This window comes from Oncorhynchus nerka, unplaced genomic scaffold (genome assembly GCF_034236695.1).
Source record: "Oncorhynchus nerka isolate Pitt River unplaced genomic scaffold, Oner_Uvic_2.0 unplaced_scaffold_4___fragment_4___debris, whole genome shotgun sequence".
Taxonomy (NCBI): domain Eukaryota; kingdom Metazoa; phylum Chordata; class Actinopteri; order Salmoniformes; family Salmonidae; genus Oncorhynchus; species Oncorhynchus nerka.
This window is the reverse complement of record NW_027039947.1, coordinates 1-27,178: the sequence shown is the minus strand read 5'-3', so window position 1 is coordinate 27,178 and position 27,178 is coordinate 1. Positions and strand designations below refer to the sequence as shown.

Sequence of the window (27,178 nt, the reverse complement as noted above, 5' to 3'; positions counted from 1 at the left end):
CACACACACTTAAGACACACACATTTAAGACACACACATTTAAGACACACACCACCCTTGTAGTTCTACTTGAACTCCCCTCTGTTTGCCCTGTATTCCTCCAGGCTGGTACATGGCGGTGGAGTCTAGCCGTGGGGATGTGGACAGCTTTGCAGCGCTGCAGAGTCCCACCATGAAGCAGGCCAGTGCTGTGTGCTTGCTGGAGTTCTACTACCACATGTATGGAACAGGTAAGATGCTCCAACACATCTGCACGTGTGCGTAACAAGTGCTGTGTGTTTGTGCGTGCTTGCACGTATGGGTAACTGCCCAAATAAAGGGAACGCCAACATAAAGTGTTTTGATAGTGCGATGGGCCACCGCGAGCCATGAGAACAGCTTCCGTACATCGCTATAGATTCTACAAGTGTCTGGAACTCCATATACATTTCATCCTTTGGTGTTTTGTTGTTGGTGGTGGAAAACGGTGTCTCAGGCGGCGCTCCAGGATCTCCCTTAAGGGTTCAACTGGGTTGAGCTCTGGTGACTGAGACGGCCATGGCGTAGGATTGACATCGTTTTCATGCTCATCAAACCATTCAGGGACCACTCGTGCTCCGTGGATGGGGAGCATTGTCGTCCTATAGGAACATAGCCACGGTAGCCAAAATAATTGCCTGCCCAGCATGATGGGCTGTTAATTGCTTAATTAGCTCAGGAGCTACACCTGTGTGGAAGCACCTTCTTTCAATATACTTTTTACCTGTATGTGCACGTTTTGCGTTTATGCGTGTTTATTAGGGCCGGGATGATACCAGTACCGTGATACTCGTTAGTATCGTGGCAAGGAAACAAAACACAAAGCGGATTTAACTTCTTTAGGAAAACAGACCTAATGTTGGAAACAAACATCATTATGTTGTCATCCAGAGTCACATTGATTTATTTTCCAAGCTATAGCACACAATGTTTTACATACAGCAGGTTTTTAAAGGACCAAAGAGTTTGGTCTGCTTATGTTTACATTTTTGGTATGGGCCGTCGTAGTGTTTATGGGTGTGTGCATTGCGTTGATGTAGGTGTAGGGGAACTCCGTGTGCTTCTTCAGGAGGGTTCCAGGACCACTCCTCTGTGGTGGCGGTCGGGGGACCAAGGGGACGCGTGGCGTCGGGGGGAGGTGATCGTGGGTCGTACCCCCCATGTGTTCACCCTGTTCTTCCAGGCGACCAGGACCTTCAGTCAGCTAGGGGACATCGCCATCGACGACATCCTCTTCCTCAACTGTAGTCTGCCTGGTGAGCAGCAAACACGCAAAGTGACTGTAGACAGGGGTTAAGGTACTTGTGTTGCAGAGGAAGGGAAACAATTACACTATAAAATACAATGGCAATATCCTAAGTGGTCAATTGCATTTAGGGAAATATAGTATAGCAAAACACAGCATAGTACTACCTGTCTATTACAGGAGCTACAGTATATAGATTGAATCTCACTTTGCTCCAGTGCTGATTTTAAAGCAGGTTGAGTGAGTCTTTGCTGAACTGTTTTCGCTCCCCCTCAGAGCCCCAGGACTCCTGTCCAGCTGGACTGTTCACCTGCTCTAACCGTGTGTGTGTGGTGCAGAACCGAGTGTGTGACTACACCGACGACTGTGGGGATGGGACTGACGAGGCCGACTGTGGTGAGTGAGAAGGACCGTTTTGTACGCAGGAAAACCTTAGTTCATACTTTTAACAAGGACCTGGAGTTTTTCCTGGCCAGGTCACATAATAATAACAAAGAGCTTTAATCGAGTTGGTTGTAAATCCTGAGTGTTTCCTTTCCTCTGTCCGCATGTATCCAGAAAAGCAGGGTTACGAAGGGCACTGCAGCTTTGAGCAGGGCCTGTGCTCCTGGGAGGAGAGTGAGGTGGACACCCCCGGGGCTGACTGGACCTTCCAGAAGGGAGAGAGCGCCTGGCCTCAACACGGGCCGCCGAGGGACCACACCAAAAACAACGGGGCAGGTAGGTCCATTCGGTGCACTTCGAGACAGATTATAGTGTGTGGATCAGGGAGTTCAAGAATTGCCCTCTGGCCATCCCCGTGGTCTTTCGTCACAGACTTATAGAGTAGCAACGCTCCTGAGAGATTTACTTCAGGGTGCTGAGATTACCGTCCCCCCACTACTGTCGGTGGTGTAGATACAGGCCGGTTCTTTGTGATAAAACGAGGTCGTCTTTATGTTTCAGGGCACTATGTGATTCCCGGGAGCCACCTGACTGAGAAGGGCCAGACATCAGAGCTGCTTTCCAGCACTCTGCTACCCAGCTCCAACTGCACCGTGAGTCGCTCTACGTTCACAACCACTCTGTCAATCGCTATCTATATGGTTCACAATGAACATGAATGTTACACCAGCACATAGAGTTGGCTAGAGGGTGCACTTGCCACTTGCCAAAGCCTCCTCAAGCTAGTCTGTAGTTCTCTCAGTGAGACGCTGCTCTCTGTCTCTCCCTACAGGTGAGGTTCTTCTACTACAGTCAGGATGAGGAGACGGCCAGTCTGACTATGAAGCTGAGGACAGACCAGGATGGGGCTGATGACACTGTGGCGTGGACCAGAGACTCATCACAGGACTACAGCTGGCACAGGGCAGAGGTCATACTGTTCATACCGGTCAACAGCAAGGTCAGAGAGGACAACACACATACACATACAAACACACACACACAGACATTTGTGACACGGAGATTATTTAGTGTGTATTGCATAACAGATTGGATGGCTCATTGGTGTCAAATTAAAATATAATTTTATTTGTCACGTTGCTGAAAACAACAGGTGTAGAACTTACCATGAAATGCTTACTTAACCAACGATGCAAGAAAATCTAATAACGAAAACATTTACTAGATAAACTAAAGGGGGAAAAAAACAGTAATGAGGTTAAATACAAGGGGTACCTGTACCGGTACAGGTTAGAGGTAATATGTAGGTAGGGGTTAAGTGACTATGCATAGATAACAAACAGCGAGTAGCAGCAGTGTAAAAACAAAGGGAGGAGGGGTGGCAATGTAAATGTAAATAGTCCGGGTGGTCCATATGATTAATTGTTCAGCAGTCTTATGCCTTGAGGGTAGAAGCTGTTAAGGAGCCTTTTGGACCTAGACTTGGCACTCCGGTACCGCTTGCCGCGCGGTAGCAGAGAGAACAGTCTATGACTTGGGTGACTGTAGTCTTTGACAGTTCTTTGGGCCTTCCTCTGACACCGCCTAGTATATAGGTCCTGGATGGCAGGAAGCTTGGCCCCAGTGATGTACTGGGCTGTACGCACTACCTACTGTAGTGCCTTACATCTGGATGCCGAGCAGTTGCCATACCAGGCGGTGATGCAACCGTTCAGGATGCTCTTAATGGTGCAGCTGTAGAACTGTTGAGGATCTGGGGACCCATGCCAAATCTTTTCAGTCTCCTGAGGGGAAAAGATGTGGTGGAGCCCTCTTCACAACTTTCTTGGTGTGTTTGGACCATGATAGTTTTTTGGTGATGTGGACACCAAGGAACTCGAAGTTCTCAACCTGCTCCACTACAGCCCCGTCGATGTTAATGGAGGCCTGTTCGGCCTTCCTTTTCCTGTAGTCCACGATCAGCTCCTTTGTCTTGCTCACATTGAGTGAGAGGTTGTTGTCCTGGCACCACACTGCAAGGTCTCTGACCTCCTCCCTATAGGCTGTCTCATCGTTGTCGGGTGATCAGGCCTACCACCGTTGTATCGTCGGCAAACTTAATGATGGTGTTGGAGTGGTGCTTGGCCACGCAGTCGTGGGTGAACAGGGAGTACAGGTGGGGACTAAGCACACACTCCTGAGGGGCCTCCATGTTGAGGATCAGCGTGGAAGATGTGTTGTTCCCTACCCTTACCACCTAGGGTCGGCCCATCAGGAAGTCCAGGATCCAGGGTCATTAGCTTAGTGATGAGTTTGTGGGCACTCTGGCGTTGAACGCTGAGCTGTAGTCAATGAACAACATTCTCAAATAGGTGTTCCTTTTGTCCAGGTGGGAAACGGAAGTGTGGAGTGCGATTGAGATTGTGTCATCTGTCGATCTGTTGGGCGGTATGTGAATTGAAGTGGGTCTAGGGTTTCTGGAATGATGGTGTTGATGTGAGCCATGACCAGCCTTTCAAAGCCCTTCATGGCTACCGACGTGAGTGCTACGGGCGATAGTCATTTAGGCAGGTTACCTTAGCTTTCTTGGGCACAGGGACTATGGTGGTTTGCTTGAAACATGTAGGTATTACAGACTCGGTCAGGGAGAGGTTGAAGATGTCAGTGAAGACACTTGCCAGTTGGTCAGCACATGCTCTGATCACATGTCCTGGTAATCCATCTGGCTCACATCGGCTCACTTGGTGTGTGTGTGTGTGCACGTATGCTTGTGTGTCTGCAGATTGTATTCCAGTATAAGAGAGGAGATAACCACATTGGTCTGGTTGCAGTTGATGACGTTTCCTTCTTCAAGGAGTGTGTCCACGACCCTAACAACAGCCAGCTGCCAGTCAACCCACCTTCCTCTGTCCCTCCAACTAATCCAGCCACACCCACTCCCTTAGTCCCTCCCACCACCAGTCCCTGTACGTTTGAGAGTGACCAGTGTCTGTGGAGTGACACCAGCGAGGGCGTCAACAGATGGCAGAGACAGGAAGCCGGAAACCACACAGTACCAGAGACAGACCACACGACTGGCACAGGTAACTACAATGGACCACACACACCGACCATACACATGGCCACAACCACCTACCAATGACAACGCAACAGCACATGTAAAGCCATTTAACATAAAGGTGTGTTCATTTATTTTCATTTCACCAGTAACAACTTGATCGGTACTATTAACACAATCAGCCAAGAAAAAAACAGATGGTTACGTTCCTCAACACAGTTTAAAAAGCAAGTGCAGCAGCAGCACTTTTGACAGGAAATGAAAGTTACAGATTGCATGTTTTAGGCTTTTTCCTTCTCCCTCCTACTTTGTGTATAGGCTACTACATGGCAGTCAATTTCAGCCAGTCCCAAATCGAGGCTCGTCTCCAGAGTCCCGCCCTCCCATCTTTGTCCCCCTACTGCCAGATACTGTGAGTGACAGACAGGACAGCTAGTAGGCTGATGCCACGAGCCCGCCTTCGATGTCTACCTGTGGATTTTGACCTCCGTTTTATTCAACAATATTTTATATTATAGACTCACGGACCATGTATTAGCATCTCTCTCTGCCCCCCCTCTCTTTCTCTCTATTTACCCCACCCTTCTCTCTCTCACTCTCTCACTCACTCAGGTTTCACTTCCAGATGCGTGGTAAAAGTGTAGGGTCTCTGACTGTTCTTCTGCAGGAGGCTGAGGGCAAAGAGGTAGCACTATGGTCACGCACACTCACCACCGCCCCCCAGTGGAGACCAGAGCACCTGCCCCTAGGTCAACATCTGCAGCCCTACAAGGTGTGTGTTCCCATATACCCTTTACTAGCTTTGTTGATATGACTCCATTGGGCCATACAGTGAAGCCATACAGTGGAGCCATAAAACCACGTGTTTAGGTCCAGGAGTCCTTTTTGACCAATCATGTTACTAGACCAGGAAAAACTCTGGTCGCTACTCGACTCTACTAGGCCGAGATTATTCTGTTCTCAGGTCAGGCGATCATGCTAGTTGACTGTACTGACGTAATTGTCTGTCCTCTCAGGTAGTGTTCAGAAGCTTAGCCGGGGAGAGCCTCTCAGATGTCTCCCGTGCTGTTGCTCTGGACGATATCTCCTTCCTCAACTGTGACACATCCTACCAGCCACCAGGTAGGGCTAGGATTGGATCAGTTTAGCCTTTTAGATCATAAGGAATAAGACGAGGTAGACAGGGGGGGGGGCTGATCCTAGACCTGATCCTAGATCAGTGCTTTGAGAAGCTTTATGAATACAGGCCGAGGCCACATCATGTCACTGGGTCACTATTTGACTTATTTGACTCCCCAGCCCTGTCTGCATATGACTGTTCCTTCGAGAGGGACCTGTGTGGCTGGATGCGGGGGGCAGAGGAGGAACAGGACTGGCAGGTGAAGTCTGGTCCTACAGACACCCCAAACACTGGGCCTGCTGGGGACCACACAACCACCACTGGTCAGTCAGTCCCACAGTTGCATCACATCACCACTCAATGTACTCATTTCATGATGATGTACATTAAAACACACCCTGTTTTAATTTGATATTTTATTGCAACATAAAAGCATCTCTCAATGTTTGATGCTAGCGATATAGTAGGCTGTGGTTCTTCCCTCACTGTTTCTGGTACTTTAAAGGGGTAGTGTAACCAATGATCATGATTACATCAAATCTGGACAATATAATGTAATATTATGGAACTGTTGACATTTTTTAAATGTTGGCATAGTCAGCAGGGTGCTTTCAATTTCTTCAATGGTTCCACCCTGTTGCATAATTCAATGGTTTCCTCAATGTTAATCAGTGTGTTGTTTAATTCCTAGGGTATTACCTGTACATCGAGAGCTCTGCTCCCAGCATTGTTGGTAGTGTTGCTCAGCTGAAGTCCCAGTTGCTGCCCCCTGCAGGGCCCCAGGGGTACTGCCTCTCTTTCTGGTACCACATGTTTGGGCCCACAGTAGGATCACTCAGGATGGTGCTACACACCACACAGTCCCGGCTAGGAACACTGGTAAGAACAGAACCTGGATCAGAGATTAGGAGTAACATCTAAATCTCCCCCTGTCTTTACCTATGACCTATAGGTAATATCTGACACTAGATCAGTGATCTATATCATCTACCTGCTCTCCTCTCTTTATCTATAGGTGTGGTACAGGGGTCGCACTCAGGGGGATGAGTGGCGGCTGGCCCAGAGTCATGTGACCTTACAAGAAGTCCACTTGGTGGTATTGGAGGCCTCGGTGGGCGGGGAGGCGGGGGACATCGCCATCGATGACATCACCTTCACCGCGGGACCCTGTGCCCCATCAGGTACCCTTCATCATAACTTCATTCTGTACACTTAGTATAACTCTTCTTAATGGTGTACTCTGATACAAGTCCTAGCATGCATTTGTTCGTTTTTATGTATGTCTGTATATGTTAATATACCTGTATATTTCCGTATATCATTAATTATATGTTAATACACTACATGACCTAAAGTATGTGGACACCTGCTCGTCTAACATCTCATTCCAAAATCATGGGCATTAATATGGACTTGGTCCCACCTTTGCTGTTATAACACCCTCCACTATTCTGGAAAGGCTTTCCACTAGATGTTGGAACATTGCTGCGGGGACTTGATTCCATTCAGCCACAAGAGCATTCGTGAGGTCGGGCACTGATATTGGGAGATTAGGCCTGGCTCGCAGTCAGTGTTCCAATTCATCCCAAAGGTGTTCGATGGAGTTAAGGTCAGGACTCTGTGCAGGCCAGTCAAGTTCTTCCACACCGATCTCAACAAACCATTTCTGTATGGACCTCACTTTGTACATGGGGGGGGGCATTGTCATGCTTAACAGGAAAGGGCCTTTCCCAAACTGTTGCCACAAAGTTGGAAGCACAGAATCTAGAGTGTCATGGTATTCTATAGTGTTAAGATTTCCCTTCACTGGTACTAAGGGGCCTAGCCCGAACTATGAAAAACATCCCCAGACCATTATTCCTCCTCCCTCCGCCAAACATTACAGTTGGCAGTATGCATTCGGGCATGTAGCATTCTCCTGGCATCCGCCAAACCCAGATTCGTCCGTTGGACTACCAGATGGTGAAGCATGATTCATCACTCCAGAGAACTAATTTCCACTGCTCCAGAGTCCAATGGCGGTGAGCTTTAAACCACTAACCGATGCATGGCATTGGCATGGTTATCTTAGGCTTGTGTGCGGCTGCTCGGCCATTGAAACACATTTCATGATCTCCCAACTCACAGTTCTTGTGCTGACGTTGCTTCCAGAGGCAGTTTGGAATTCAGTATTAAGTGTTGCAACCGAGGACAGAAGATATTTACGCACTTCGCGCTTCAACACTCGGCGGTCCCGTTCTGTGACCTTGTGTGGCCTACCACTTTGCAATTTGACCAACTGACTTGTTGGACAGGTGGCATCCTATGACGCTGCCACATTGAAAGTCATTGAGCTCTTCAGTAACACCATTCTAATGACAATGTTTGTCTATGGAGACTGCATGGCTGTGTGTGGCTAAAATAGCTAAATCCACTAATTTGACGTCCACATACCTTTGCATATTTTGTGTATATTTTGTATGTCTTAAAATATTTTTTTGCTTTTAGACCTGTGTGACTTTGAGGAGAGCAGTTGTAACTGGCTTCAGCAGACTGATGATGACGGTGACTGGGTCAGGGGGTCCGGGTCCACACCTAACCCTAACACCGGTCCGGACTACGACCACACCACCAACACCGCCACTGGACACTACTTCTACCTGCCCTCATCGGGGGTTGACCAGCCTGGACAGACAGCCAGGATGGCCTCCCCACTTTTCCCTGCAGGTGAAAGGGATATTCTGCGTCCCATTGCTCTACCCTTCTGCTCTATGTGCACTTGTTCACTTCCCTTCATGGAATTAAAAGGAAAGGGCTGGTGGAAGATTGGTATGAACCCATGCCATCCCCAATGCTGTTCATTGCGTGGGGAAGAGTGGACAAGTGCACACTTGTGCACACTGAGAGAATCAGTGCACACTGAGAGAATCAGAACGCAATCATAGACTGGCAACCATCTCCTAGAGATGACAGAGGTTCAGTCTTAAATGATAGCCAATTATTTCACTTGCATATAGTGTACTACTTTTGAGCAGATCCTAAAAAAAACTAATAAGAATATTTGTTACGTGTCTGTTTGTGGCGCAGGTAAAGGGGTGTGTCTTCAGCTGTGGTACCACATGTCCGGGAGGGGCATGGGGACGCTGAATGTGTACCAGTGGAGTGAACAAGGGGCCCTGGTAATGCTGCTGTCCCGCTCAGGGGACCAGGGGGCTCTGTGGAGGTTTGCCCAGGCAACGCTGCAGCTGGACAGGGACGATTACAGGGTGAGCCACTGTCTTGACGCTGTGGGAAGCCGTCCTAGACCAAACACACTGATGATTGCTATGTGTCGAAACCCAATGTTTTTAGTTTCTATTCCCATACTTCTCCAGCCTAACATTTACTGTAAATAATCCTGTTTAAGGTGGAATCCTACTACTTGTTCTACACTTGTCTTGTGTGGTAGGGCTTTCAGACGATAACGGATTACAAAGGGAAACCCAGCCATGAGCTGCCCTGCAACACAGAACTCCCAAACGAGCTGAATGTCTTTTATGCTCGCTTCGAGGAATATAACACTGTGCCTCGCGCGAAAGCCCATGCTTTTCCGGATAACTATATGATACCGCTCTCTGTGGCCAATGTGAGCTAAATGTTTAAACAGGTTAACAATCACAAGGCTGCCAGGACAGATGGAATATCAGGGCGCGTTCTCACAGCATGTGCAGACCAGATGGTAGGTATCTTCAGACATTTTCAATCTCTCCTTGTCCCAGTCTGTAATCCCAACATGTTTCAAACTGACCACCATTGTCCCTGTTCCCAAGAGCTCCAAGGTAATCAGCCTAAATGTAATTATGAAGTACTCTGAAAGGCTGGTCATGACACACATCAACACCATCATCCCTGACACCCTGTACCCATTCCAATTTGCATACCTCCACAGAAGATCCACAGATGACGCAATCGAAATTACATTTCACGCTGCCCTCTCCCACTTGTACAAAAGGGGAAATAACTATGTGAGAATGCTGTTCATAGACTACAGCTCAGCGTTCAACATCATAGTCCCCTCCAAGTTTATCACCAAGTTAGGGACCCTGGGACTCAACCCCTCCACCTGCAACTGGATCCTGGACTTCCTGATGGGTCAGCCCCAGGTGGTGAGGTTAGGCAACAACACCCCTGCCATGCTGGCCCTCAACACGAGGGCTCTTCAGGGGTGTGCTTAGTCCTCTCCTCTATTCCCTGTTCACCCATGACTGTGTGGCCGCGCACGACTCCAACACCAAAATCAAGTTTTCTGATGACACGATGGTGGTAGGTCTGATCACCGACGGTGATGAGTCAGCCCACAGGGAGGAGGTAAGAGACTTAGCAGTGTGGTGCCAGGACAACAACCTCTCCCACAAAGTAAGACCAAGGAGCTAATCGTGGACTAAAGGAGAAAGATGGGAGAGCAGGCCCCCATCCACATCGACAGGACTATTGTGGAGTGGTTCAAGAGCTTTAAGTTCCTTGGTGTCCACATCACTAAGAACTTGATCCGCACACACCCACTCAGTTGTGAAGAGGGCACGGCAGTGCATCTTCTCCCTCAGGAGTCTGAAAATATTTGGCATGAGCCCTCAGATCCTCAAAGTTCTACAGCGACACCATCGAGAGCATCTTGACTGGCTGCATCAGAGCTTGGTATGGTCATTTCACCACCCTTGACCGTAAAGCGCTACAAAGGGTGGTGCGGACAGCCCAGTACGTTACTGAGGCCGAGCTCCCTGCCATCCAGGACCTCTATATCAGGTGGTGTCAGAGGAAGGCCCGTCTGGCAAACAGTACCAGAGCATCGGCTCTCGGACCAACAGTCTCCGAGACAACTTCTAAATAAACTGCAAAATAGTCTGATAGAGACATACCCCAAGCGACTTACAGCTGTAATCGCAGCAAAAGGTGGCGCTACAAAGTATTAACTTAAGGGGGCTGAATAATTTGCACGCCCAATTTTTCAGTTTTTGATTTGTTTTTGTTTTTTAAAATATCCAATAAATGTCGTTCCACTTCATGATTGTGTCCCACTTGTTGTTGATTCTTCACAAAAAAAATACAGTTTTATATCTTTATGTTTGAAGCCTGAAATGTGGCAAAAGGTCGCAAAGTTCAAGGGGGCCGAATACTTTCGCAAGGCACTGTAGCTCCACATTGACCTGGTAATCCCTGTATATAGCTCCACATTGACCTGGTAATCCCTGTATATAGCTCCACATTGACCTGGTAATCCCTGTATATAGCTCCACATTGACCTGGCAATCCCTGTATATAGCACCACATTGACCTGGTAATCCCTGTATATAGCTCCACATTGACCTGGTAATCCCTGTATATAGCTCCACATTGACCTGGTAATCCCTGTATATAGCTCCACATTGACCTGGTGCTGGTACTTCCTGTATATAGCTCCACATTGACATGGTACTCCTGTATATAGCTCCACATTGACCTGGTAATCCCTGTATATAGCTCCACATTGACCTGGCAATCCCTGTATATAGCACCACATTGACCTGGTAATCCCTGTATATAGCTCCACATTGACCTGGTAATCCCTGTATATAGCTCCACATTGACCTGGTAATCCCTGTATATAGCTCCACATTGACCTGGTGCTGGTACTTCCTGTATATAGCTCCACATTGACATGGTACTCCCTGTATATAGCTCCACATTGACCTGGTAATCCCTGTATATAGCTCCACATTGACCTGGCAATCCCTGTATATAGCACCACATTGACCTGGTAATCCCTGTATATAGCTCCACATTGACCTGGTAATCCCTGTATATAGCTCCACATTGACCTGGTAATCCCTGTATATAGCTCCACATTGACCTGGTGCTGGTACTTCCTGTATATAGCTCCACATTGACCTGGTACTCCCTGTATATAGCTCCACATTGACCTGGTGCTGGTACTCCCTGTATATAGCTCCACATTGACCAGGTACTCCCTGTATATAGCTCCACATTGACCTGGTGCTGGTACTCCCTGTAGATAGCTCCACATTGACCTGGTAATCCCTGTATATAGCTCCACATTGACCTGGTAATCCCTGTATATAGCTCCACATTGACCTGGTAATCCCTGTATATAGCACCACATTGACCTGGTAATCCCTGTATATAGCTCCACATTGACCTGGTAATCCCTGTATATAGCTCCACATTGACCTGGTAATCCCTGTATATAGCTCCACATTGACCTGGTGCTGGTACTCTCTGTAGATAGCTCCACATTGACCTGGTGCTGGTCCTCCCTGTATATAGCTCCATATCGACCTGGTGCTGGTACTCCCTGTATTTAGCTCCACATTGACCTGGTGCTGGTACTCCCTGTAGATAGCTCCACATTGACCTGGTGCTGGTACTCCCTGTATATAGGTCCACATTGACCTGGTGCTGGTACTCCCTGTATATAGCTCCACATTGACCTGGTACTGGTACTCCCTGTATATAGCTCCACATTGACCTGGTGCTGGTACTCCCTGTATATAGCTCCACATTGACCTGGTACTGGGACTCCCTGTATATAGCTCCACATTGACCTGGTACTGGTAATCTCTGTATATAGCTCCACAGTGACCTGGTACTGGTACTCCCTGTATATAGCTCCACATTGACCTGGTACTGGTAATCCCTGTATATAGCTCCACATTGACCTGGTGCTGGTAATCCCTGTATGTAGCTCCACATTGACTTGGTACTCCCTGTATATAGCTCCACATTGACCTGGTTCTGGTACTCCCTGTATATAGCTCCACATTGACCAGGTACTCCCTGATTATAGCTCCACATTCACCTGGTACTGGTAATCCCTGTATATAGCTTCACATTGACCTGGTGCTGGTACTCCCTGTATATAGCTCTACATTGACCTGGTACTCCCTGTATATAGCTCCACATTGAACTGCTACTCCCTGTATATAGCTCCACTTTGACCTGGTAATCCCTGTATATAGCTCCACATTGACCTGGTATTCCCTGTATATAACTCCACATTGACCTGGTACTCCCTGTATATAGCTCCACATTGACCTGGTGCTGATACTCCCTGTATATAGCTCCACATTGACCTGGTACTCCCTATATATTGCTCCACATTGACCTGGTATTCCCTGTATATAACTCCACATTGACCTGGTACTCCCTGTATATAACTCCACATTGACCTGGTGCTGATACTCCCTGTATATAGCTCCACATTGACCTGGTACTCACTGTATATAGCTCCACATTGACCTGGTGCTGATACTCCCTGTATATAGCTCCACATTGACCTGGTACTCACTGTATATAGCTCCACATTGACCTGGTGCTGATACTCCCTGTATATAGCTCAACATTGACCTGGTGCTGGTACTCCCTGTATATAGCTCCACATTGACCTGGTGCTGGTACTCCCTGTATATAGCTCCACATTGACCTGGTACTGGGACTCCCTATTTATAGCTTCACATTGACCTGGTACTGGTACTCCCTGTATATAGCTCCACATTGACCTGGTGCTGGTACTCCCTGTATATAGATCCACATTGACCTGGTGCTGGTACTCTCTGTATAGCTCCACATTGACCTGGTGCTGGTACTCCCTGTATATAGCTCCACATTGACCTGGTGCTGGTACTCCCTGTATATAGCTCCACATTGACCTGGTACTGGGACTCCCTATTTATAGCTCCACATTGACCTGGTACTGGTACTCCCTGTATATAGCTCCACATTGACCTGGTGCTGGTACTCCCTGTATATAGCTCCACATTGACCTGGTGCTGGTACTCTCTGTATAGCTCCACATTGACCTGGTGCTGGTACTCCCTGTATATAGCTCCACATTGACCTGGTGCTGGTACTCCCTGTATATAGCTCCACATTGACCTGGTACTGGTACTCCCTGTATATAGCTCCACATTGACCTGGTACTGGGACTCCCTATTTATAGCTCCACATTGACCTGGTGCTGGTACTCCCTGTATATAGCTCAACAGTGACCTGGTACTGGTACTCCCTGTATATAGCTCCACATTGACCTGGTACTGGTAATCCCTGTATATAGCTCCACAGTGACCTGGTACTGGTACTCCCTGTATATAGCTCCACATTGACCTGGTACTGGTAATCCCTGTATATAGCTCCACATTGACCTGGTGCTGGTAATCCCTGTATGTAGCTCCACATTGACTTGGTACTCCCTGTATATAGCTCCACATTGACCTGGTTCTGGTTCTCCCTGTATTTAGCTCCACATTGACCTGGTACTCCCTGATTATAGCTCCACATTGACCTGGTGCTGGTACTCCCTGTATATAGCTTCACATTGACCTGGTGCTGGTACTCCCTGTATATAGCTTCACATTGACCTGCTACTCCCTGTATATAGCTCCACTTTGACCTGGTAATCCCTGTATATAGCTCCACATTGACCTGGTATTCCCTGTATATAGCTCCACATTGACCTGGTACTCCCTATATATAGCTGCACATTGACCTGGTACTCCCTGTATATAGCTCCACATTGACCTGGTACTCCCTGTATATAGCTCCACATTGACCTGGTGCTGATACTCCCTGTATATAGCTCCACATTGACCTGGTACTCCCTATATATTGCTCCACATTGACCTGGTATTCCCTGTATATAACTCCACATTGACCTGGTACTCCCTGTATATAACTCCACATTGACCTGGTGCTGATACTCCCTGTATATAGCTCCACATTGACCTGGTACTCACTGTATATAGCTCCACATTGACCTGGTGCTGATACTCCCTGTATATAGCTCCACATTGACCTGGTACTCACTGTATATAGCTCCACATTGACCTGGTGCTGATACTCCCTGTATATAGCTCAACATTGACCTGGTGCTGGTACTCCCTGTATATAGCTCCACATTGACCTGGTGCTGGTACTCCCTGTATATAGCTCCACATTGACCTGGTACTGGGACTCCCTATTTATAGCTTCACATTGACCTGGTACTGGTACTCCCTGTATATAGCTCCACATTGACCTGGTGCTGGTACTCCCTGTATATAGATCCACATTGACCTGGTGCTGGTACTCTCTGTATAGCTCCACATTGACCTGGTGCTGGTACTCCCTGTATATAGCTCCACATTGACCTGGTGCTGGTACTCCCTGTATATAGCTCCACATTGACCTGGTACTGGGACTCCCTATTTATAGCTCCACATTGACCTGGTACTGGTACTCCCTGTATATAGCTCCACATTGACCTGGTGCTGGTACTCCCTGTATATAGCTCCACATTGACCTGGTGCTGGTACTCTCTGTATAGCTCCACATTGACCTGGTGCTGGTACTCCCTGTATATAGCTCCACATTGACCTGGTGCTGGTACTCCCTGTATATAGCTCCACATTGACCTGGTACTGGTACTCCTGTATATAGCTCCACATTGACCTGGTACTGGGACTCCCTATTTATAGCTCCACATTGACCTGGTGCTGGTACTCCCTGTATATAGCTCAACAGTGACCTGGTACTGGTACTCCCTGTATATAGCTCCACATTGACCTGGTACTGGTAATCCCTGTATATAGCTCCACAGTGACCTGGTACTGGTACTCCCTGTATATAGCTCCACATTGACCTGGTACTGGTAATCCCTGTATATAGCTCCACATTGACCTGGTGCTGGTAATCCCTGTATGTAGCTCCACATTGACTTGGTACTCCCTGTATATAGCTCCACATTGACCTGGTTCTGGTTCTCCCTGTATTTAGCTCCACATTGACCTGGTACTCCCTGATTATAGCTCCACATTGACCTGGTGCTGGTACTCCCTGTATATAGCTTCACATTGACCTGGTGCTGGTACTCCCTGTATATAGCTTCACATTGACCTGGTGCTGGTACTCCCTGTATATAGCTCCACATTGACCTGCTACTCCCTGTATATAGCTCCACATTGACCTGGTATTCCCTGTATATAGCTCCACATTGACCTGGTACTCCCTATATATAGCTGCACATTGACCTGGTACTCCCTGTATATAGCTCCACATTGACCTGGTAACCCCTGTATATAGCTCCACATTGACCTGGTACTCCCTGTATATAGCTCCACATTGACCTGGTACTCCCTGTATATAGCTCCACATTGACCTGGTGCTGATACTCCCTGTATATAGCTCCACATTGACCTGGTACTCCCTGTATATTGCTCCACATTGACCTGGTATTCCCTGTATATAACTCCACATTGACCTGGTACTCCCTGTATATAGCTCCACATTGACGTGGTACTCCCTGTATATAACTCCACATTGACCTGGTGCTGATACTCCCTGTATATAGCTCCACATTGACCTGGTGCTGATACTCCCTGTATATAGCTCCACATTGACCTGGTACTCCCTGTATATTGCTCCACATTGACCTGGTATTCCCTGTATATAACTCCACATTGACCTGGTACTCCCTGTATATAGCTCCACATTGACGTGGTACTCCCTGTATATAACTCCACATTGACCTGGTGCTGATACTCCCTGTATATAGCTCCACATTGACCTGGTACTCACTGTATATAACTCCACATTGACCTGGTGCTGATACTCCCTGTATATAGCTCCACATTGACCTGGTGCTAATACTCACTGTATATAGCTCAACATTGATCTGGTACTGGTAATCCCAGTGTATAGCTCCACATTGACCTGGCACTCCCAGTATATAGCTCCACATTGACCTGGTACTGGTAATCCCAGTGTATAGCTCCACATTGACCTGGTACTGGTAATCCCAGTGTATAGCTCCACATTGACCTGGTACTCCTGTGTATAGCTCCACATTGATCTGGTACTGGTAATCCCTGTATATAGCTCCACATTGACCTGGTACTGGTAATCCCTGTATATAGCTCCACATTGACCTGGTACTCCTGTACATAGCTCCACATTGACCTGGTACTCCTGTATATAGCTCCACATTGACCTGGTGCTCCTGTATATAGCTCCACATTGACCTGGTACTCCTGTATATAGCTCCACATTGACCTGGTACTCCCTGTATAAAGCTCCACATTGACCTGGTACTCCCTGTATATAGCTCCACATTGACCTGGTGCTGATACTCCCTGTATATAGCTCCACATTGACCTGGTACTCCCTGTATATAGCTCCACATTGACCTGGTACTCCCTGTGTATAGCTCCACATTGATCTGGTACTGGTAATCCCTGTATATAGCTCCACATTGACCTGGTACTGGTAATCCCTGTATATAGCTCCACATTGACCTGGTACTCCCTGTACATAGCTCCACATTGACCTGGTACTCCCTGTATATAACTCCACATTGACCTGGTGCTCCCTGTATATAGCTCCACATTGACCTGGTACTCCCTGTATATAGCTCCACATTGACCTGGTACTCCCTGTATAAAGCTCCACATTGACCTGGTACTCCCTGTATATAGCTCCACATTGACCTGGTGCTGATACTCCCTGTATATAGCTCCACATTGACCTGGTACTCCCTGTATATAGCTCCACATTGACCTGGTACTCCCTGTATATAGCTCCACATTGACCTGGTACTCCCTGTATATAGCTCCACATTGACCTGGTACTGGTAATCCCTGTATATAGCTCCACATTGACCTGGTACTCCCTGTATATAGCTCCACATTGATCTGGTACTGGTAATCCCTGTATATAGCTCCACATTGACCTGGTACTGGTAATCCCTGTATAAAGCTCCACATTGACCTGGTACTGGTAATCCCTGTATATAGCTCCACATTGACCTTGTACTCCCTGTATATAGCTCCACATTGACCTGGTACTCCCTGTATATAGCTCCACATTGACCTGGTACTCCCTGTACATAGCTCCACATTGACCTGGTACTCCCTGTACATAACTCCACATTGACCTGGTGCTCCCTGTATATAGCTCCACATTGACCTGGTACTCCTGTATATAGCTCCACATTGACCTGGTACTCCCTGTATAAAGCTCCACATTGACCTGGTACTCCCTGTATATAGCTCCACATTGACCTGGTGCTGATACTCCCTGTATATAGCTCCACATTGACCTGGTACTCCCTGTATATAGCTCCACATTGACCTGGTACTCCCTGTATATAGCTCCACATTGACCTGGTACTCCCTGTATATAGCTCCACATTGACCTGGTACTGGTAATCCCTGTATATAGCTCCACATTGACCTGGTACTCCCTGTATATAGCTCCACATTGATCTGGTACTGGTAATCCCTGTATATAGCTCCACATTGACCTGGTACTGGTAATCCCTGTATAAAGCTCCACATTGACCTGGTACTGGTAATCCCTGTATATAGCTCCACATTGACCTTGTACTCCCTGTATATAGCTCCACATTGACCTGGTACTCCCTGTATATAGCTCCACATTGACCTGGTACTCCCTGTATATAACTCCACATTGACCTGGTAATCCCTGTATATAGCTCCACATTGACCTGGTACTCCCTGTATATAGCTCCACATTGACGTGGTACTCCCTGTATATAACTCCACATTGACCTGGTGCTGATACTCCCTGTATATAGCTCCACATTGACCTGGTACTCACTGTATATAACTCCACATTGACCTGGTGCTGATACTCCCTGTATATAGCTCCACATTGACCTGGTGCTAATACTCACTGTATATAGCTCAACATTGATCTGGTACTGGTAATCCCAGTGTATAGCTCCACATTGACCTGGCACTCCCAGTATATAGCTCCACATTGACCTGGTACTGGTAATCCCAGTGTATAGCTCCACATTGACCTGGTACTGGTAATCCCAGTGTATAGCTCCACATTGACCTGGTACTCCCTGTGTATAGCTCCACATTGATCTGGTACTGGTAATCCCTGTATATAGCTCCACATTGACCTGGTACTGGTAATCCCTGTATATAGCTCCACATTGACCTGGTACTCCCTGTACATAGCTCCACATTGACCTGGTACTCCCTGTATATAACTCCACATTGACCTGGTGCTCCCTGTATATAGCTCCACATTGACCTGGTACTCCCTGTATATAGCTCCACATTGACCTGGTACTCCCTGTATAAAGCTCCACATTGACCTGGTACTCCCTGTATATAGCTCCACATTGACCTGGTGCTGATACTCCCTGTATATAGCTCCACATTGACCTGGTACTCCCTGTATATAGCTCCACATTGACCTGGTACTCCCTGTATATAGCTCCACATTGACCTGGTACTCCCTGTATATAGCTCCACATTGACCTGGTACTGGTAATCCCTGTATATAGCTCCACATTGACCTGGTACTCCCTGTATATAGCTCCACATTGATCTGGTACTGGTAATCCCTGTATATAGCTCCACATTGACCTGGTACTGGTAATCCCTGTATAAAGCTCCACATTGACCTGGTACTGGTAATCCCTGTATATAGCTCCACATTGACCTTGTACTCCCTGTATATAGCTCCACATTGACCTGGTGCTGATACTCCCTGTATATAGCTCCACATTGACCTGGTACTCCCTGTATATAGCTCCACATTGACCTGGTACTCCCTGTGTATAGCTCCACATTGATCTGGTACTGGTAATCCCTGTATATAGCTCCACATTGACCTGGTACTGGTAATCCCTGTATATAGCTCCACATTGACCTGGTACTCCCTGTACATAGCTCCACATTGACCTGGTACTCCCTGTATATAACTCCACATTGACCTGGTGCTCCCTGTATATAGCTCCACATTGACCTGGTACTCCCTGTATATAGCTCCACATTGACCTGGTACTCCCTGTATAAAGCTCCACATTGACCTGGTACTCCTGTATATAGCTCCACATTGACCTGGTGCTGATACTCCCTGTATATAGCTCCACATTGACCTGGTACTCCTGTATATAGCTCCACATTGACCTGGTACTCCCTGTATATAGCTCCACATTGACCTGGTACTCCCTGTATATAGCTCCACATTGACCTGGTACTGGTAATCCCTGTATATAGCTCCACATTGACCTGGTACTCCCTGTATATAGCTCCACATTGATCTGGTACTGGTAATCCCTGTATATAGCTCCACATTGACCTGGTACTGGTAATCCCTGTATAAAGCTCCACATTGACCTGGTACTGGTAATCCCTGTATATAGCTCCACATTGACCTTGTACTCCCTGTATATAGCTCCACATTGACCTGGTACTCCCTGTATATAGCTCCACATTGACCTGGTACTCCCTGTACATAGCTCCACATTGACCTGGTACTCCCTGTACATAACTCCACATTGACCTGGTGCTCCCTGTATATAGCTCCACATTGACCTGGTACTCCCTGTATATAGCTCCACATTGACCTGGTACTCCCTGTATAAAGCTCCACATTGACCTGGTACTCCCTGTATATAGCTCCACATTGACCTGGTGCTGATACTCCCTGTATATAGCTCCACATTGACCTGGTACTCCCTGTATATAGCTCCACATTGACCTGGTACTCCCTGTATATAGCTCCACATTGACCTGGTACTCCCTGTATATAGCTCCACATTGACCTGGTACTGGTAATCCCTGTATATAGCTCCACATTGACCTGGTACTCCTGTATATAGCTCCACATTGATCTGGTACTGGTAATCCCTGTATATAGCTCCACATTGACCTGGTACTGGTAATCCCTGTATAAAGCTCCACATTGACCTGGTACTGGTAATCCCTGTATATAGCTCCACATTGACCTTGTACTCCCTGTATATAGCTCCACATTGACCTGGTACTCCCTGTATATAGCTCCACATTGACCTGGTACTCCCTGTATATAACTCCACATTGACCTGGTAATCCCTGTATATAGCTCCACATTGACCTGGTACTCCCTGTATATAGCTCCACATTGACCTGGTGCTGATACTCCCTGTATATAGCTCCACATTGACCTGGTGCTCCCTGTATATAGCTCCACAATGACCTTATACTCCCTGTATATAGCTCCACATTGACCTGGTACTCCCTGTATATTGCTCCACATTGACCTGGTATTCCCTGTATATAACTCCACATTGACCTGGTACTCCCTGTATATAGCTCCACATTGACGTGGTACTCCCTGTATATAACTCCACATTGACCTGGTGCTGATACTCCCTGTATATAGCCTCACATTGACCTGGTACTCACTGTATATAACTCCACATTGACCTGGTGCTGATACTCCCTGTATATAGCTCCACATTGACCTGGTGCTAATACTCACTGTATATAGCTCAACATTGATCTGGTACTGGTAATCCCAGTGTATAGCTCCACATTGACCTGGTACTCCCAGTATATAGCTCCACATTGACCTGGTACTGGTAATCCCAGTGTATAGCTCCACATTGACCTGGTACTGGTAATCCCAGTGTATAGCTCCACATTGACCTGGTACTCCCTGTGTATAGCTCCACATTGATCTGGTACTGGTAATCCCTGTATATAGCTCCACATTGACCTGGTACTGGTAATCCCTGTATATAGCTCCACATTGACCTGGTACTCCCTGTACATAGCTCCACATTGACCTGGTACTCCCTGTATATAGCTCCACATTGACCTGGTACTCCCTGTATAAAGCTCCACATTGACCTGGTACTCCCTGTATATAGCTCCACATTGACCTGGTGCTGATACTCCCTGTATATAGCTCCACATTGACCTGGTACTCCCTGCATATAGCTCCACATTGACCTGGTAATCCCTGTATATAGCTCCACATTGACCTGGTACTCCCTGTATATAGCTCCACATTGATCTGGTACTGGTAATCCCTGTATATAGCTCCACATTGACCTGGTACTGGTAATCCCTGTATAAAGCTCCACATTGACCTGGTACTGGTAATCCCTGTATATAGCTCCACATTGACCTTGTACTCCCTGTATATAGCTCCACATTGACCTGGTACTCCCTGTATATAGCTCCACATTGACCTGGTACTCCCTGTATATAACTCCACATTGACCTGGTAATCCCTGTATATAGCTCCACATTGACCTGGTACTCCCTGTATATAGCTCCACATTGACCTGGTGCTGATACTCCCTGTATATAGCTCCACATTGACCTGGTGCTCCCTGTATATAGCTCCACAATGACCTTATACTCCCTGTATATAGCTCCACATTGACCTGGTACTCCCTGTATTTAACTCCACATTGACCTTATACTCCCTGTATATTGCTCCACATTGACCTGGTACTCCTTGTATATAACTCCACATTGACCTGGTACTTCCTGTATATAGCTCCACATTGACCTGGTACTTCCTGTATATTTCCTCCACATTGACCTGGTACTCCCTGTATATAGCGCCACATTGACGTAGTACTCCCTGTATATAGCTCCACATTGACCTGGTACTCCCTGTATATAACTCCACATTGACCTGGTACTCCCTGTATATAGCTCCACATTGACCTGGTACTCCCTGTAAATAGCTCCACATTGACCTGGTGCATTTCACTGTGAAAGTCTACACCAGTTGTATTCAGCGTGTGTGATGAACACAATTTGATTTGATTTAACCATCAAGCTCTTGAATATGTGAACCAGGTGAGTTATTTCAGGGCCACAACACAATTTTGAAACATCTGGGGGTCCACAAGGATTCGTTTGAAGGTCGCTATACATGACGGTGATTTTGTTCCTGGTGGTTCTCATAGCTATTATGCGGTTTCAGATCATTGTGGAGGGGGTGAAGGGGAGCAGTGATGAGGGAGACATGGCCTTTGATGACATCCTGGTGACCAACAGCCCCTGTCCTCCCCCTGGACGCTGTGACTTCCAGACCAACCTGTGTGGCTGGACCAACATGGCCATGGCAGGGGTGGATGAGGGGGACTGGCTGAGGGGCAGAGGGGCCTCACCAAACCCTAACACTGGACCCAGTGTGGACCACACCACCAACTCCTCCCTAGGTGAGCATGTGTTATGTTCAGTAGGGCACAACGTAGCAAAATGTTTTCAAACAGAGAAATCAAATTAGCGTTCTTAATGTTAACGTTCTGGTATGATTGTCTCTGTTTTCCAAACATTTTGAAAGTTTTTGTGTTACGTGTACCTGTCCTGTGGGGGAAAACACAGGGGACGTTGCTGACGTGCAAACAGCTATTTAATTAGATAATTTGTTACAATTCGGTTAGGGTTAGGGCACGTGTGAAACACAAGGCCCGCGGGCCGAATCCGGCCCATGACACATTTCTATCCGACCCACGCAACGATTTAGGTTGTCAATTAATTTTGGCCCGCTTCCATACAGCCCGCGATGCATTGCACTACAAGTCACAGCCAATGTGCTGCACGCCAAATGGCCACACACAACACCCCTCCTCCCAGACCTACACACGAGCCAGCCAGTGCGCTGTCATATCATCACTAATGGCACTGACCGAATCTTTTACCGGACTGAAAGTGTAAACTTGTTGTAGGCTAAATGGTCATGCCAAGTTTGGGTTCCAACGGGCCCTTTTCTGTAGCCTACAACTACAAGACATAATGGGGCGGTTTCCTAGGTACAGAAATAAACCTAATCCTGGACTAAAAAGCAAGATCAATGTAAAATCTCCATTGAAAGTACTCTTTAGTCCAGGACTAGGGTTAATCTGTGTCCGGGAAACCGGCCCTTTGAGTGCACCATTCAGCAGAGGAGGCTGGTGGGAGAAGCTTTAGGAGGACATGCTTATTATATTGGATGGAATGGAAAAGTGTCAAACATATGGAAACCACATGTTTGACTCCGTTTCATTTATTCCATTACAACCATTACCTGTCCTCCTATAGCTCCTCCCACCAGCCTCCACTGCCAAACAGCAAATCTGCATTCAACCTCACCGGTGATCCATGCAGTGCAAAAAAACGGAAAAACTTTGTTTTAGGTTTAAATGTTACAACAACCTAGCTATGTTTTTGTTATTTTGAGTTATTCAATTGTTTTTGATTAGGGTCGCAGCATATAGCCTAATGCACATCTGCAAGCAGCAAAGGCTAGACAAATTGTATTTATTACTTCTTTTTTTTTTTTTACATGTCCAATATGCTATATACAGCATCCTGTGTACATTATAAAAGGCCATATATTTTTTAATAGAACAATGACCGGTTTAGGTCATAGTTGTATGATTTAAAAAAAAATGTGTTTTTAACAAACATAATAGGCTTTTTTTCACTGATTGAGTTTGACAATCCTAGGTTAGGGGTTTGGTTAAAGGGACAGCCCGACTAACCAAAATATATAACTGACACTTACCTTAACCCTAACATTAAATGGATAGTTTGGGATTTTGGCAAGTTCCATTTATCTACTTCCCCAAGAGTCAGACGAACTAGTGAATACCATTTTTATGTATCTGCCTCCAGTATAAAGGAAGTCGGACGTAGATTCGCAAGCCAATGCTAACTAGCCATCTGACTCTTGGGGAGTAGATAAATGGAACTTGCCAAAATCCCAAACTATCCCTTTAAGGTTTTTATTTATTTTACCTTGATTTAACCAAGCAAGTCAGTTAAGAACAAATTCTTATTTTCAATGACGGCCTAGGAACAGTGGGTTAACTGCCTGTTCAGGGGCAGAACGACAGATTTGTACCTTGTCAGCTCGGGGGTTTGAACTCGCAGCCTTCCGGTTACTAGTCCAACGCTCTAACCACTAGGCTACCCTGCCGCCCCGGGTAAGTGTCAGTTCTATATTTTGGATAGTCTGGCTGTCAATGGGATGCTGGTCAGAAAAGGCCCGTTAGTTTCTCCCTGTCCTGTCTCCTCCCAGGTTACTACCTGTATGTGGACAGTTCTGTTGGCCAATGGGGGGACAGATCCATGCTGGTCAGTGAGATACTGCAGGCGGACAGCAGGGGCTACTGTCTGACTTTCTGGTTTCACATGTATGGCCCTCACATCGGGACCCTCAACCTCTACCGCAATGACAGGTGGGTACGATCGTGTTGTCTTCGGAAGGATAGAGGGACGGACAGTTTGGACAGTGGGTGGATGGATAGATTGATGGATGGGGTGTATGAATGGTAGATTGATTGGCTTATTGATTGGTTGATTCTTTCATTCCCCCAGGAAACAGCATGCTAGTGGAGGTGCTGCTGATGTCTTGTGGACGGAGTCAGGCAGCCAGGGAGACGTGTGGTTGAAGGGCAGCGTATACGTGGATGATACACAGCCATTCTGGGTAAGTGTCTACAGTCATACGTATTAAGTAACTCATTTAACTCTTCAGGGAGGCTTTATATGAAGCGGTCGTTGTAGTGGCCAGGAAAGCATACAAGGATCTTCTTACATTTTATACTTGTGTTCTCCATGTACGTTTTGTCCCTGGTTTGATTAAACATCACTGGACTACCGTATTAGTGTGTGACTACCTGTGTCAGAAACCACAATTCCCAGGCTTCCAAGCCAAATCATTAACAAGACTTGTAAGCACGGTCATGTGAGACTGATGTGTCACTAATTATACTCTATATGTCTGTGATTTATATAAAGGCTGTGTCCTGTCCCCTCCACAGTTTGTGTTCATGTACTGGAGGGGCCGGGCCCCCGGCGGTGACGTGGCTCTCGATGACATCATCATCCATCCTGGTCACTGCTACAACACCGTACCCACGGACACTCCAAATCCAGATAGTAGGCCTATCTCTGTGTTGTACTGGACTGCACTGCACTAGACTGGACCACACTGCACTGAGCTGTATTGTATTGTACTGTCCTGTACTGGACTGGGCTGGACTTGTTCTGGACTGGAACGTCTGATCAATGGTCCCTCAGCCCCCCAGGTTTAGACATTTGGTGTGGTCGGCAGGATGGTATTAGAATGAGTTTACTAACAACCCCGTTTTGACGAGGGTGTTACACTGATGTACACAATGTTACAGTGTTCACGGACTTTTGAACTCTCTAATGTGTTCCTGTGCTGACAGATTCGTGGGCCATGTGGTTGGGAGTGGTTCTCTCTCTGCTGGCGGTGGCTGTCATCACCGCTGTTCTCTTTGTCCTCCCACGGAAACGCTCCACCAAGTATGTCACGATGAGAATTATGATCAAGTTGTTAATGATGAGTTGGTGATGTCTTTCGTGGTGATGAGAATGCTGCTGCTGCTGCTGCTGCTGCTGATGATGATGATAGCAGTGACGATGACAATGACAATGGCAGTATTTGTGATTCCAATGTAAAAACAGATCCAATGATATCTGATCACAACAGTGGTAGAAATAATTCAGTGATGTCTCCCCCACAGCCTACCTGAACCTCTGGAAAATGTCCACGTTTTCGATCTTAGCAGCGTAAGTAGAATTACATGAAATTACTTTAAATAAAATAAAATAGCGAACATCATCCCAAAATCATATTCTATACTGTTAAAAGTTATGACAGTCAATGCCATCGTGAAAACGTGTGTTTGAGAGCCATATTGGCCAAGTTGTGCTCTGTCTAGGACTGTAATGAAGAGACTCCATTTTTATTTCTAGGGTTTAGAAGTCGGAAGGGAATCTGAGCTGTCATTCTTCAACACCTTGTTTGATCCCTCTTCAGACCCTGCAGAGTTCAGAGAGGTTAACTCTGATGCTTGAGGAGGAATATCTCTAAACCGTTCTCATAACTGTTCTCATGAGCTCATAACAACACAAAGTTGCCATATACACTAGGGAGAGCGGTTGAAAATTAGCTGGCCGGCTAAAACCATCCCTTTTACAGAAACATTGATTAATGTGCACTATCCCTGTAACAAATGTAATAAACTCAAACACTACTCAGTACAGTGTCAACTGAAGTGAATAAGCTACAGTTTGTATCGAACAGTATTCATATTATAGCCTTAGGAAAGCTTGATTGATATACAGTACCAGTCAAAAGTTTGGAGACACCTACTCATTCAAGGTTTTTTCTTTATTTTTTTCATTTTTTTACATTGTAGATTACAGTAATGATGGACTGTCGTTTCTCTTTTCTTATTTCAGCTGTTCTTGCCATAATATGAACTTGGTCTTTTATCAAATAGGGCTATCTTCTGTATACCACCCCTACCTTGTCACAATTCGACTGATTGGCTCAAACACATTAACGAAGGAAAGAAATTCCACAAATTAACTTTTAACAAGGCACACCTGTTAATTGAAATTCATTCCAGGTGACTACCTCATGAAGCGGGTTGAGAAAAGTGTGCAAAGCTGTAATCAAGGCAAAGGGTGGCAACTTTGATTTGTTTAACACTTTTTTTGGTTACTACATGATTCCATATGTGTTATTTCATAGTTTTGGTGTCTTCAATATTATTTTACAATGTAGAAAATAGTCAATATAAAGAAAAAGCCTTGAATGA

The 27,178-nt window shown here is 46.5% G+C and overlaps 1 protein-coding gene across 2 annotated transcripts in view; it reads left to right on the top strand.

Annotated features, from left to right (window-relative positions):
• si:ch211-106h4.4 (MAM and LDL-receptor class A domain-containing protein 1) overlaps nucleotides 1-27,167 on the top strand; it is a 45,808-nt gene extending 18,641 nt beyond the window's left edge. For both annotated transcript variants that reach the window (XM_029642376.2, XM_029642375.2), the window contains exons 29-50: nucleotides 105-230; nucleotides 1,059-1,274; nucleotides 1,541-1,660; nucleotides 1,823-1,984; nucleotides 2,210-2,301; nucleotides 2,481-2,648; nucleotides 4,410-4,710; nucleotides 5,004-5,097; nucleotides 5,298-5,457; nucleotides 5,702-5,807; nucleotides 5,985-6,128; nucleotides 6,497-6,684; nucleotides 6,821-6,986; nucleotides 8,293-8,511; nucleotides 8,872-9,050; nucleotides 22,540-22,777; nucleotides 24,622-24,781; nucleotides 24,921-25,032; nucleotides 25,367-25,484; nucleotides 25,778-25,874; nucleotides 26,096-26,141; nucleotides 26,328-27,167. In XM_029642376.2, the coding sequence (XP_029498236.2) occupies nucleotides 105-230; nucleotides 1,059-1,274; nucleotides 1,541-1,660; nucleotides 1,823-1,984; nucleotides 2,210-2,301; nucleotides 2,481-2,648; nucleotides 4,410-4,710; nucleotides 5,004-5,097; nucleotides 5,298-5,457; nucleotides 5,702-5,807; nucleotides 5,985-6,128; nucleotides 6,497-6,684; nucleotides 6,821-6,986; nucleotides 8,293-8,511; nucleotides 8,872-9,050; nucleotides 22,540-22,777; nucleotides 24,622-24,781; nucleotides 24,921-25,032; nucleotides 25,367-25,484; nucleotides 25,778-25,874; nucleotides 26,096-26,141; nucleotides 26,328-26,429 (3,314 nt within the window). In that variant the 3' untranslated portion in view covers nucleotides 26,430-27,167. The remainder of the gene's footprint in view (nucleotides 1-104; nucleotides 231-1,058; nucleotides 1,275-1,540; nucleotides 1,661-1,822; nucleotides 1,985-2,209; nucleotides 2,302-2,480; nucleotides 2,649-4,409; nucleotides 4,711-5,003; nucleotides 5,098-5,297; nucleotides 5,458-5,701; nucleotides 5,808-5,984; nucleotides 6,129-6,496; nucleotides 6,685-6,820; nucleotides 6,987-8,292; nucleotides 8,512-8,871; nucleotides 9,051-22,539; nucleotides 22,778-24,621; nucleotides 24,782-24,920; nucleotides 25,033-25,366; nucleotides 25,485-25,777; nucleotides 25,875-26,095; nucleotides 26,142-26,327) is intronic.
• The last annotated feature ends 11 nt before the right edge of the window (nucleotides 27,168-27,178 follow it).